The sequence below is a fragment of the Entelurus aequoreus genome, linkage group LG23 (assembly GCF_033978785.1).
Source record: "Entelurus aequoreus isolate RoL-2023_Sb linkage group LG23, RoL_Eaeq_v1.1, whole genome shotgun sequence".
Taxonomy (NCBI): Eukaryota; Metazoa; Chordata; class Actinopteri; order Syngnathiformes; family Syngnathidae; genus Entelurus; species Entelurus aequoreus.
Window position 1 is genome coordinate 45,606,408 of NC_084753.1, and position 14,338 is coordinate 45,620,745.

General features: G+C 44.4%; 2 protein-coding genes across 5 annotated transcripts in view; both read right to left on the bottom strand.

Moving 5' to 3' along the window:
- The window catches only part of nrxn3a (neurexin 3a), a 462,182-nt gene that overhangs the window by 427,355 nt on the left and 20,489 nt on the right, over positions 1-14,338 (bottom strand). The window lies entirely within an intron of this gene.
- Positions 6,008-7,831, bottom strand: LOC133640902 (mucin-7-like). Its single transcript, XM_062034584.1, has 12 exons — positions 7,611-7,831; positions 7,283-7,351; positions 7,159-7,227; positions 7,035-7,103; positions 6,911-6,979; positions 6,787-6,855; positions 6,663-6,731; positions 6,539-6,607; positions 6,384-6,452; positions 6,260-6,328; positions 6,136-6,204; positions 6,008-6,080 (listed from the first exon to the last, which is right to left on the bottom strand). Exons 1-12 carry the CDS (start codon positions 7,829-7,831, stop codon positions 6,008-6,010), a joined length of 984 nt encoding a protein of 327 aa, XP_061890568.1.

Sequence of the window (14,338 nt, forward strand, 5' to 3'; positions counted from 1 at the left end):
ACCACAGATGACAAAGGAGTCAGGGACCACAGAGGACAAAGGAGTCAGGGACCACAGATGACAAAGGAGTCAGGGACCACAGATGACAAAGGAGTCAGGGACCATAGAGGACAAAGGAGTCAGGGACCACAGATGACAAAGGAGTCAGGGACCACAGATGACAAAGGAGTCGGGGACCACAGATGACAAAGGAGTCAGTCAGGGACCACAGATGACAAAGGAGTCGGGGACCACAGATGACAAAGGAGTCAGTCAGGGACCACAGATGACAAAGGAGTCAGGGACCACAGATGACAAAGGAGTCAGGGACCACAGATGACAAAGGAGTCAGGGACCACAGATGACAAAGGAGTCGGGGACCACAGATGACAAAGGAGTCGGGGACCACAGATGACAAAGGAGTCAGGGACCACAGATGACAAAAGAGTCAGGGACCACAGATGACAAAGGAGTCGGGGACCACAGATGACAAAGGAGTCAGGGACCACAGATGACAAAGGAGTCAGGGACCACAGATGACAAAGGAGTCGGGGACCACAGATGACAAAGGAGTCAGGGACCACAGATGACAAAAGAGTCAGGGACCACAGATGACAAAGGAGTCAGGGACCACAGATGACAAAGGAGTCAGTCAGGGACCACAGATGACAAAGGAGTCAGGGACCACAGATGACAAAGGAGTCAGGGACCACAGATGACAAAGGAGTCAGTCAGGGACCACAGATGACAAAGGAGTCAGGGACCACAGCTGACAAAGGAGTCAGGAACCACAGATGACAAAGGAGTCGGGGACCACAGATGACAAAGGAGTCAGGGACCACAGATGACAAAGGAGTCAGGGACCACAGATGACAAAGGAGTCGGGGACCACAGATGACAAAGGAGTCAGGGACCACAGATGACAAAGGAGTCAGGGACCACAGATGACAAAGGAGTCAGGGACCACAGATGACAAAGGAGTCAGGGACCACAGGTGACAAAGGAGTCAGGGACCACAGATGACAAAGGAGTCGGGGACCACAGATGACAAAGGAGTCAGTCAGGGACCACAGATGACAAAGGAGTCAGGGACCACAGATGACAAAGGAGTCAGGGACCACAGATGACAAAGGAGTCAGGGACCACAGATGACAAAGGAGTCAGGGACCACAGATGACAAAGGAGTCAGGGACCACAGATGACAAAGGAGTCAGGGACCACAGATGACAAAGGAGTCAGGGACCACAGATGACAAAGGAGTCAGGGACCACAGAGGACAAAGGAGTCAGGGACCACAGATGACAAAGGAGTCAGGGACCACAGATGACAAAGGAGTCAGGGACCACAGATGACAAAGGAGTCAGGGACCACAGAGGACAAAGGAGTCAGGGACCACAGATGACAAAGGAGTCAGGGACCACAGATGACAAAGGAGTCAGGGACCATAGAGGACAAAGGAGTCAGGGACCACAGATGACAAAGGAGTCGGGGACCACAGATGACAAAGGAGTCGGGGACCACAGATGACAAAGGAGTCAGTCAGGGACCACAGATGACAAAGGAGTCGGGGACCACAGATGACAAAGGAGTCAGTCAGGGACCACAGATGACAAAGGAGTCAGGGACCACAGATGACAAAGGAGTCAGGGACCACAGATGACAAAGGAGTCGGGGACCACAGATGACAAAGGAGTCGGGGACCACAGATGACAAAGGAGTCAGGGACCACAGATGACAAAAGAGTCAGGGACCACAGATGACAAAGGAGTCAGGGACCACAGATGACAAAAGAGTCAGGGACCACAGATGACAAAGGAGTCAGGGACCACAGATGACAAAGGAGTCAGGGACCACAGATGACAAAGGAGTCAGGGACCACAGATGACAAAGGAGTCAGGGACCACAGATGACAAAGGAGTCGGGGACCACAGATGACAAAGGAGTCAGGGACCACAGATGACAAAGGAGTCGGGGACCACAGATGACAAAGGAGTCAGGGACCACAGATGACAAAGGAGTCAGTCAGGGACCACAGATGACAAAGGAGTCAGGGACCACAGATGACAAAGGAGTCAGGGACCACAGATGACAAAGGAGTCAGGGACCACAGATGACAAAGGAGTCAGGGACCACAGATGACAAAGGAGTCAGGGACCACAGATGACAAAGGAGTCAGGGACCACAGATGACAAAGGAGTCAGGGACCACAGATGACAAAGGAGTCAGGGACCACAGATGACAAAGGAGTCAGGGACCACAGGTGACAAAGGAGTCAGGGACCACAGATGACAAAGGAGTCATGGACCACAGGTGACAAAGGAGTCAGGGACCACAGATGACAAAGGAGTCAGTCAGGGACCACAGATGACAAAGGAGTCAGGGACCACAGATGACAAAGGAGTCAGGGACCACAGATGACAAAGGAGTCAGTCAGGGACCACAGATGACAAAGGAGTCAGGGACCACAGATGACAAAGGAGTCAGGGACCACAGATGACAAAGGAGTCAGGGACCACAGATGACAAAGGAGTCAGGGACCACAGATGACAAAGGAGTCAGGGACCACAGATGACAAAGGAGTCAGGGACCACAGGTGACAAAGGAGTCAGGGACCACAGATGACAAAGGAGTCATGGACCACAGGTGACAAAGGAGTCAGGGACCACAGATGACAAAGGAGTCAGTCAGGGACCACAGATGACAAAGGAGTCAGGGACCACAGATGACAAAGGAGTCAGGGACCACAGATGACAAAGGAGTCAGTCAGGGACCACAGATGACAAAGGAGTCAGGGACCACAGATGACAAAGGAGTCAGGGACCACAGATGACAAAGGAGTCAGGGACCACAGATGACAAAGGAGTCAGGGACCACAGATGACAAAGGAGTCAGGGACCACAGATGACAAAGGAGTCAGGGACCACAGATGACAAAGGAGTCAGGGACCACAGGTGACAAAGGAGTCAGGGACCACAGATGACAAAGGAGTCATGGACCACAGGTGACAAAGGAGTCAGGGACCACAGATGACAAAGGAGTCAGTCAGGGACCACAGATGACAAAGGAGTCAGGGACCACAGATGACAAAGGAGTCAGGGACCACAGATGACAAAGGAGTCAGTCAGGGACCACAGATGACAAAGGAGTCAGGGACCACAGATGACAAAGGAGTCAGGGACCACAGATGACAAAGGAGTCAGGGACCACAGATGACAAAGGAGTCAGGGACCACAGATGACAAAGGAGTCAGGGACCACAGATGACAAAGGAGTCAGGGACCACAGATGACAAAGGAGTCAGGGACCACAGATGACAAAGGAGTCAGGGACCACAGATGACAAAGGAGTCAGGGACCACAGGTGACAAAGGAGTCAGGGACCACAGATGACAAAGGAGTCGGGGACCACAGATGGCCCCTGTGCCGCACTTTGGGCAACCAAGCTGTAGAAGCTAAGTGTTAATGGCCACTATAGTCTTAGTAGCGTAGTGTATTAGTTCATCCTATGCTCACATATGGCTTGTCTCACGTCAGCACAGGAAGTGGTCAAATCAGCTGTTCACCTGGCGGGGATGAATAGATAAGTCCTTCTTTAGCTGCCATCTTGTTGTATCATATATTGCTGCCTTTGCACCTGTCAATCTTTACTTCTGTATGCACATTAAATCAACCAAAAAAAAATCCTGACTTTGGAGCAATGTTCACAGACTCTAGTATTTGGCTCTCTATTAGATGCAATGTTATTGGGACCAGGATTGATGTCGTCACTTGTTCACCCCTCCTCATGTGGAAGATACTTTTCCTTCTTCATGTCTCAAGAAGGCTAGAAATACAAGAACACACACACACACACACACACGCACACACACGTGCGTACGGTTGCCAACTGTTACCTGTGAAATGGGATCACCTGGCCTCCTGCTTAGTGAAGAGACACGGGGCCACGGCTCCTGGATAAAGGACCATATGAACAAATGTTGTCCAGCAGGTGGTGGCTAATTCCTGCAAAGGTGAGACAAACAACCCACTTGCATTCCTTTCTTGAGGATATCAAGGAAGGAGAAATGAGTCAACATCATTTCTCTCTCTCTCTCTCATCAGATCTGTCATGGTCAGGTGGGACTTCCTCTCCAGTCCCACCTGACCATGCTGTCCAAACAGTTTACACCCTAAAACGCTGTGACGCTCCCAGGTGGGCACCTGCAGATTTACGCTGCTCCTTCCTGTCAAACTACAGAGGCTTGAAGCTCTTTCCTGTGCTCTGTCACTTGTTCACCATTCCCCACTCTTGGTGGGGTCGGTGGAGTGGACCCCCAGCTGCCTATTGAATGTGTGTGGATCAAACAAAAGCAGAGTTGGGGAATAAAGCGGACACGAGCAGAAAGATGATGTTGCTAGCAGTGCTGACAGTTGACAATTCAAAAATTCAAAAAAAATCAATACATTTTTTGTATTTTCTTTTTTTTCATAAAGAAATACAATCATGTGTGCTTACGGACTGTATCCCTGCAGACTGTATTGATATATATTGGTATATAATGTATATATTGGGTTTTTTATGTTGATTTAATTTAAAAATATATATATATACATATATTGTATTTTTATTTATTTTTTTGTGTTTCTTGTGCGGTCCGCGGACCGGTGGTTGGGGACCACTGGTCTAGGCGGCCGATTGGAGCTGTGGCCGCACAATGGTTGGTGCCTGTCGTGGCGGTAATCCTAGAACCCAACCAGCGGTGAGGGATGGCGTCAAGCTGAAGAAAGAGTCCTATCGGGTCCTTTTGGCTCATGGGACTCCAGAGGCAGCAGACAGGTACCGACAGGTACCGACAGGTACCGACAGGCCAAGCGGTGTGCGGCTTCGGTGGTCGTGAAGGCAAAGACTCGGACATGGGAGGAGTTCGGGGAAGCCATGAAAAACGACTTCCGGACGGCTTCGAAGTGATTCTGGACCACCATCCGCCGTCTCAGGGGGGGAGGGAAGCAGTGCACTGTCAACACCGTGTATGGTTCTGCTGACCTCAACTGCAGATGTTGTGGATCGGTGAAGGGAATACTTCGAAGACCTCCTTCAATCCCACCAACACGTCTTCCTATGAGGAAGCAGTGCCTGGAAAAATATGTGGTGGGCTCTCCTATTTGTAGGACTGAGGTTGCCGAGGTAGTTAAAAAGCTCCTCGGTGCCAAGATGAGATCCGCCCGGGGTTCCTTAAGACTCTGGATGCTGTAGGGCTGTCTTGGTTGACAAGACTCTGCAACATCACGTGGACATCGGGGGCGGTACCTCTGGATTGGCAGGCCGGAGGGTGTGTTCCAACTATGGTGGGATCACACTCTTCAGCCTTCCCGGTAAGGTCTATTCAGGTGTACTGGAGAGGAGGCTACGCCGAATAGTCGAACCTTGGATTCAGAAGGAACAGTGTGGTTTTCGTCCTGGTCGTGGAATGGTGGACCAGCTCTATACTATCGGCAGGGTCCTTGAGGGTGCATGTGTGTTTGCCCAACCAGTCTACATGTGCTTTGTGGACTTGGAGAAGGCCTTTGACCGTGTCCCCCGGGAAGTCCTGTGGGGAGTGCTCAGAGAGTATGGGGTATCGGACTGTCTGATTGTGGCGGTCCGCTTCCTGTATGATCAGTGTCAGAGCTTGGTCCGCATTGCTGGCAGTAAGTCGGAGCCCTTACCAGTGACGGTTGGACTCCGCTGTATCGATCCGTTGTGGTGAAGAAGGAGCTAAGCCGGAAGGCAAAGCTCTCAATTTACCGGTCGATCCACGTTCCCATCCTCACCTATGGTCATGAGTTTTGGGTTATGACCGAAAGGACCAGATCACGGGTACAAGCGGCTGAAATGAGTTTCCTCCGCCGGGTGGCGGGTCTCTCCCTTAGAGGTAGGGTGAGAAGCTCTGTCATCCGGGAGGAGCTCAAAGTAAAGCTGCTGCTCCTCCACATGGAGAGGAGCCAGTTGAGGTGGCTCGGGCATCTGCTCAGGATGCCACCCCAATGCCTCCCCAAGGAGGTGTTTAGTGGTTACTTTGGCTCTTGGAGGGTAAAGAAGTGGTTACTTTGGCTCTTGGAGGGTAAAGAAGTGGTTACTTTGGCTCTTGGAGGGTAAATAAGTGGTTACTTTGGCTCTTGGAGGGTAAAGAAGTGGTTACGTTGGCTCTTGGAGGGTAAAGAAGTGGTTACTTTGGCTCTTGGAGGGTAAAGAAGTGGTTACTTTGGCTCTTGGAGGGTAAAGAAGTGGTTACTTTGGCTCTTGGAGGGTAAAGAAGTGGTTACTTTGGCTCTTGGAGGGTAAAGAAGTGGTTACTTTGGCTCTTGGAGGGTAAAGAAGTGGTTACTTTGGCTCTTGGAGGGTAAAGAAGTGGTTACTTTGGCTCTTGGAGGGTAAATAAGTGGTTACTTTGGCTCTTGGAGGGTAAAGAAGTGGTTACGTTGGCTCTTGGAGGGTAAAGAAGTGGTTACTTTGGCTCTTGGAGGGTAAAGAAGTGGTTACTTTGGCTCTTGGAGGGTAAAGAAGTGGTTACTTTGGCTCTTGGAGGGTAAAGAAGTGGTTACTTTGGCTCTTGGAGGGTAAAGAAGTGGTTACTTTGGCTCTTGGAGGGTAAAGAAGTGGTTACTTTGGCTCTTGGAGGGTAAAGAAGTGGTTACGTTGGCTCTTGGAGGGTAAAGAAGTGGTTACTTTGGCTCTTGGAGGGTAAAGAAGTGGTTACTTTGGCTCTTGGAGGGTAAAGAAGTGGTTACTTTGGCTCTTGGAGGGTAAAGAAGTGGTTACTTTGGCTCTTGGAGGGTAAAGAAGTGGTTACTTTGGCTCTTGGAGGGTAAAGAAGTGGTTACTTTGGCTCTTGGAGGGTAAAGAAGTGGTTACTTTGGCTCTTGGAGGGTAAAGAAGTGGTTACGTTGGCTCTTGGAGGGTAAAGAAGTGGTTACTTTGGCTCTTGGAGGGTAAAGAAGTGGTTACTTTGGCTCTTGGAGGGTAAAGAAGTGGTTACTTTGGCTCTTGGAGGGTAAAGAAGTGGTTACTTTGGCTCTTGGAGGGTAAATAAGTGGTTACTTTGGCTCTTGGAGGGTAAAGAAGTGGTTACTTTGGTTCTTGGAGGGTAAAGAAGTGGTTACTTTGGCTCTTGGAGGGTAAAGAAGTGGTTACTTTGGCTCTTGGAGGGTAAAGAAGTGGTTACTTTGGCTCTTGGAGGGTAAAGAAGTGGTTACTTTGGCTCTTGGAGGGTAAAGAAGTGGTTACTTTGGCTCTTGGAGGGTAAAGAAGTGGTTACTTTGGCTCTTGGAGGGTAAAGAAGTGGTTACTTTGGCTCTTGGAGGGTAAAGAAGTGGTTACTTTGGCTCTTGGAGGGTAAAGAAGTGGTTACTTTGGCTCTTGGAGGGTAAAGAAGTGGTTACTTTGGCTCTTGGAGGGTAAAGAAGTGTATAAACATGCAAGGAATGATTTGTAATGATGACTGAAATGTCATTAAGAAAGAAGATTGATTATTGATTGTGTGATTATTATTTGTGCAATCAGCCTGACCTAATAGTCTGTGTCCTGTTCAACTACAAGGACTAACATATTTGCGTGGGCCCCGGGCCCCGCTGTAGTGGAAAAGCCGTGCCCCGAGGTGGAAAAGGTAAAGAACACCTGCTGCTATTTTTGAAGAGCGACACGTCCACGCGCGTGTCGGCCACGAGCCGTGCGCCTTTTAGAGATGACGGCGTGGAGGGGAAGGGCGGCGCGCGTGGGCGTGTGCGCGTGTGCGCGCAGGCGCTCCGATCGAGTGGCAAGCAGGCGACGTGTGTGGACGCTTCAGCCCGCCGGATGGTCACCTGCGCCCGGCCCCGGCGAGCTGCTTTTACACGCATCGTGGAGGTGAAATATTCCACTCTCCGTGACACGGGATTAATCCTTTTACTGCTGTCGCTGCTCTGATAGATGGAGGTCAGTATTATTATTATTATTATTATTATTATGATTATTATTATTCTTCATGCTTGAGTGTTCCTCCCACGTCACAAACATTGGCCTGCAAACTCAGGACGGAATTACGCATTTTTTTCCCAGATCATTTTCTGCTTTTTCTTTCTTGCTCGCCCAACCGCTGAGCCTTTTTGCGCATTTAGGAACCTTCCAGAAATATGCCGGACTAATGAAAGCACCTTCGGGACGATGAATTATCGATGACTCCAACGCCAGGTGTCCAATATCCACGCATTCTTCTCCTTCTCCTGCATGGGCACGTTGGCTGTTTGGATGTGCCCTTTGCGCATATCACGCACACACACACACACACACACACACACACACACACACACACACACACACACACACACACACACACACACACACACACACACACGCGCGCGCGCGCGCGCAATACAAATGCCTATTTAGCGCGTCACGCGCTTGCAGATGTTATATTTATTTTATTTCTGGGAGGAGATGGACGGACACGTCAATCCCCCCCCCCCCCCCCCCCCCTAAAAAAAAAGCCTTCAAGTCGCGTGCCTTCCACGCGCCCACGCGCACGTCCCTGCTTGCGTGCGCACACATTTCAATGGAAGATGTGAGCAAAAAGAGGACGTATATAGTATGTGTTTGGACTTAAAAAAAATGATGTATGTTGTATGTGTTTGGACTTGAAAAAATGATGTATATAGTATGTGTTTGGACTTAAAAAAATGATGTATATAGTATGTGTTTGGACTTAAAAAAATGATGTATATAGTATGTGTTTGGACTTAAAAAAAAGGATGTATGTGTTTGGACTTAAAAAAAGGATGTATGTGTTTGGACTTGAAAAAAGGATGTATGTGTTTGGACTTAAAAAAAAGGATGTATGTGTTTGGACTTAAAAAAAGGATGTATGTGTTTGGACTTAAAAAAAAAAAGGATGTATGTGTTTGGACTTAAAAAAATGATGTATATAGTATGTGTTTGGACTTAAAAAAATGATGTATGTGTTTGGACTTAAAAAAAGGATGTATGTGTTTGGACTTGAAAAAAGGATGTATGTGTTTGGACTTAAAAAAAAAGGATGTATGTGTTTGGACTTAAAAAAAGGATGTATGTGTTTGGACTTAAAAAAAAAAGGATGTATGTGTTTGGACTTAAAAAAAAGGATGTATGTGTTTGGACTTGAAAAAAAGGATGTATGTGTTTGGACTTGAAAAAAAGGATGTATGTGTTTGGACTTAAGACGCCTTCAAAGCGCTTCTTGACACCGGCGGCACACAAAATAGGAATTAAAAAAAAGGCCGCATTTTTGCGCCAAGAATGAGTGTTTTCCTCTGTAAACAACATTTGTCTACGTCATCCGTTTCTTCTGTGACATTATTGCGCGTCAATGTGCGATCGCAGCAGTTATTTGCTTGGCATTTGGAGCCACGCAGCGAGGGAGGCCTTCTACTTCTACTTGTGCGCTGCTTGCATGTGCGCTGCGCCGCAGGAGTGACGCCGTAAGGCCGCAGTCTTTAGCGGCCGGGAGTCCTCAGCACAACCGCCACACCGACGCAAAAAAGCCAGCACATGTTTCCCCCCCCGAGCATTTCTATGTGTCGGATTGGTAAAATAACATCAAATGAGATGACAGTCGTGCAGGGAATTCCTAATCACACCTTTTTTCCCCCGGATGGGAGTGGTCCCGTGGATGTGCCTCTTTTATCCTCTAGGAGACAAACACATTTATATACATTCCATCCATCCATTTACTACCGCCTATATCCTGCAAACACATGTATATATTCCTGCAAACATATTTTTATATATACCTGCAAACACATTTATATATACCTGCAAACACATTTATATATACCTGCAAACACATTTATATATACCTGCAAACACATTTATATATACCTGCAAACACATTTATATATACCTGCAAACACATTTATATATACCTGCAAACACATTTATATATACCTGCAAACACATTTATATATACCTGCAAACACATTTATATATACCTGCAAACACATTTATATATACCTGCAAACACATTTATATATACCTGCAAACACATTTATATATACCTGCAAACACATTTATATATACCTGCAAACACATTTATATATACCTGCAAACACATTTATATATTCCTGCAAACATATTTTTATATATACCTGCAAACACATTTATATATACCTGCAAACACATTTATATATACCTGCAAACACATTTATATATACCTGCAAACACATTTATATATACCTGCAAACACATTTATATATACCTGCAAACACATTTATATATACCTGCAAACACATTTATATATACCTGCAAACATATTTATATATACCTGCAAACACATTTATATATACCTGTAAACATATTTATATATACCTGCAAACATATTTATATATACCTGCAAACACATTTATATATACCTGCAAACATATTTATATATACCTGCAAACACATTTATATATACCTGCAAACACATTTATATATACCTGCAAACACATTTATATATACCTGCAAACACATTTATATATACCTGCAAACACATTTATACATACCTGCAAACATATTTATATATACCTGCAAACACATTTATATATACCTGCAAACACATTTATATATACCTGCAAACACATTTATATATACCTGCAAACACATTTATATATACCTGCAAACATATTTATATATACCTGCAAACACATTTATATATACCTGCAAACATATTTATATATACCTGCAAAGACATTTATATATACCTGCAAACATGTCCACAAATGCCGCATTGGCGGCTGTGAGTTAATATATTAGCGGGAAGCGTGACAGCGTGTCGGGCGTGAAATTGATGCGGGCGCGTAACGATGCACGCGCACGTGCATCTTGTGCGCGTGTAGGTTGATTGGTGTCTTTTTTTTACCCACGAAGCCTCCATTATGGTCGTGCGGGCATTTTGCTGTCCTCTTTTATTTCACCCATCTTCCTCTTCATCTTCCTCTTCCTCCGCTTGGCAGGCGATGAAGTGCGCGCGCAATGCAAAGCCAAGGAGCTCTCAAGGTAACTCACATCTCTTTTGGGTGAAGCGAGGCCGTCAAATATCTACTCCCATTTTGTTGTTCTACTAAGATAGGCCGTCAAATATCTACTCCCATTTTGTTGTTCTACTAAGATAGGCCGTCAAATATCTACTCCCATTTTGTTGTGCTACTAAGCTAGGCCGTCAAATATCTACTCCCATTTTGTTGTTCTACTAAGCTAGGCAGTCAAATATCTACTCCCATTTTGTTGTTCTACTAAGCTAGGCCGTCAAATATCTACTCCCATTTTGTTGTACTACTAAGCTAGGCAGTCAAATATCTACTCCCATTTTGTTGTACTACTAAGCTAGGCAGTCAAATATCTACTCCCATTTTGTTGTTCTACTAAGCTAGGCAGTCAAATATCATCAACTCCCATTTTGTTGTTCTACTAAGATAGGCAGTCAAATATCTACTCCCATTTGTTGTTCTACTAAGCTAGGCAGTCAAATATCTACTCCCATTTGTTGTTCTACTAAGCTAGGCCGTCAAATATCTACTCCCATTTTGTTGTACTACTAAGCTAGGCAGTCAAATATCTACTCCCATTTTGTTGTTCTACTGAGGCCTACTTTCATTCTTGCTTTCTTTCTTGTACGCGCCTACAATTCAACACGCACTTCAATTAATAATCATGCTGATTATTGGCCTATGAGTGTGTGTGTGTGTGTGAATGTGTGCGTGCGTGTGTGTGTGTGTGTGTGTGCGTGTGTGCGCGTGCGTGTGTGTGTGTGTGTGCGTGTGTGCGCGTGCGTGTGTGTGTGTGCGTGCGTGGGGTGACGTAATGGCGTGAAGGGTGCTGCAGCAGAACCCAAAGAGGGCGTGTCCCGCCTGCCATAGTAGCGGGAAAAAAACCAAAAGCAGGCCGTTTTCCCGCCGTACAATTGAGGCGCGGACACGAGTGGGTTGTCTTGCTGTTCTGCTGCGTGGAAATAGATGGGGGTGATGTTTTTATTCATGTTCTTGTTTTTAATTTGGATTTTTTTCCAACATGACATCATTTGTTCTCTCCAAGGCGCGGGCTGGCCTGGAGGCCATTGGAATGTATTCACGGAACACGTGACGAGACGTGACACACGTGGGGGGGGAAATAATAGTTCAATAAAAGTGCGCAAGCAAAAAACAAAAACGAATAGCAAAAGGTGAGAAATAGTGAAGTATTTCAAATGTATGTTTGCCCTCAATAATGGTTTTACTTCAATAAATACATCCCTAACATCAATAAATACATCCCTAACATCAATAAATACATCCCTAACATCAATAAATACATCCCTAACATCAATAAATACATCCCTAACATCAATAAATACATCCCTAACATCAATAAATACATCCCTAACATCAATAAATACATCCCTTACATCAATAAATACATCCCTAACATCAATAAATACATCCCTAACATCAATAAATACATCCCTAACATCAATAAATACATCCCTTACATCAATAAATACATCCCTAACATCAATAAATACATCCCTAACATCAATAAATACATCCCTAACATCAATAAATGCATCCCTTACATCAATAAATACATCCCTAACATCAATAAATACATCCCTAACATCAATAAATACATCCCTAACATCAATAAATACATCCCTAACATCAATAAATGCATCCCTTACATCAATAAATACATCCCTAACATCAATAAATACATCCCTTACATTAATAAATACATCCCTAACATCAATAAATACATCCCTAACATCAATAAATGCATCCCTTACATCAATAAATACATCCCTAACATCAATAAATACATCCCTAACATCAATAAATACATCCCTAACATCAATAAATACATCCCTAACATCAATAAATACATCCCTAACATCAATAAATGCATCCCTTACATCAATAAATACATCCCTAACATCAATAAATACATCCCTTACATCAATAAATACATCCCTAACATCAATAAATACATCCCTAACATCAATAAATGCATCCCTTACATCAATAAATACATCCCTAACATCAATAAATACATCCCTTACATCAGGGGTCACCAACCTTTTTGAAACCAAGAGCTACTTCTTGGGTAGTGATTAATGCGAAGGGCTACCAGTTTGATACACACTTAAATAAATTGCCAGAAGTAGCCAATTTGCTCAATAACTCTGTTATTATTAATAATTAATGATATTTATCTTTGTGGAAACACTGATCATCTTAATGATTTCTCACAATAAATATATATAGAAACAGATAAATATCAATATGCAACACTTTATTTATATATTTTCTCTAAGTGCACATTTTTCAAATTGAACATTTTCAAATGATGACTTCTAAGACAGTCTTGTGAAATCACAATATTCCATTTTAACTAGCTAGCCACTAACATTTTTGAACAAATCATGAATTACTTTGCACCATGTTTGTACAAATAATAACTCATGTAAAATACAAAAGTCAACTCTCAAATTTTTAAATCATGTCACACTTTGAACTGGACACCAAATCTGTTATCTGTTTCTTTGTCAGTTAGTGGGAAGCCTGGCATTGCATGCTGTTAACTAGTGTGTTGTACTCTGGTGTGTAACTTGACACTGCAACTCTGAGTGAGTCTTGCAGATGTGCATCAGTGAGGCGTGTTCTGTGTTTGTTCTTGATGAAGTTCATGTCAGAAAAGGCTGATTCACAAAGATAAGATTTTTCCTCATTGTTTGCGGAACCTTCTTAATCTTTTGGACATATTTTCACAGCAATCTGGCCTTAAGCTTAATTATGATAAATGTAAAATGTTAAGGATCGGAAATCTAAAGGGAACGTCCTTTCGAATGGAATGCAAAGTGCCTGTTTTGTGGACAGATGGACCAGTTAACATACTTGGTGTTGTTGTCCCAGAAAATCTGGAAGATCTAGGCTCAGTAAATTATGATAATCGACTAAGAAAGCTGGACAAAATTATGCAATTATGGAAAGGGAAATCCCTAACCTTGTATGGTAAAATGTCTATTGCCAACTCGTTAATTATCCCTCAATTTATTTATTTGTTTTTGTCATTACCAGCTCCATCACAAAACTTTTTTAAGATTTATGAGCGGAGGGTCTTTGATTTTGTCTGGAACGGCAAACCAGAAAAGATTAAAAGAAAGGTTTTGTACAAAGAGTATGAATATGGGGGCCTGAAACTTCTCAACCTTGAAGCTATGTGTCTGTCTTTAAAAGCATCAATTGTTCCAAAGATGTATTTAAACATTGAGTGGTACACAAATGTCTTGTTGGACAAAAAACATGTACTGTATCAAAATAAATTGTATCCTTTTTTACAAGTGATCCCCTCCCAGAGAGTCTGCTGGGAAACAATAAAGGAAA

What these genes read in the sequence shown, in the direction of transcription:
- LOC133640902 (XM_062034584.1), bottom strand. Translation starts at nt 7,831, where the DNA reads ATGCGTGTAAAAGCAGCTCGCCGGGGCCGGGCGCAGGTGACCATCCGG. An exon ending in TTTACCCTCCAAGAGCCAAA is followed by an intron (nt 6,980 to 7,034) that starts GTAACCACTTAT and finishes TTACCCTCCAAG; the next exon opens with AGCCAAAGTAACCACTTCTT. An exon ending in TTTACCCTCCAAGAGCCAAA is followed by an intron (nt 6,205 to 6,259) that starts GTAACCACTTCT and finishes TTACCCTCCAAG; the next exon opens with AGCCAAAGTAACCACTTCTT.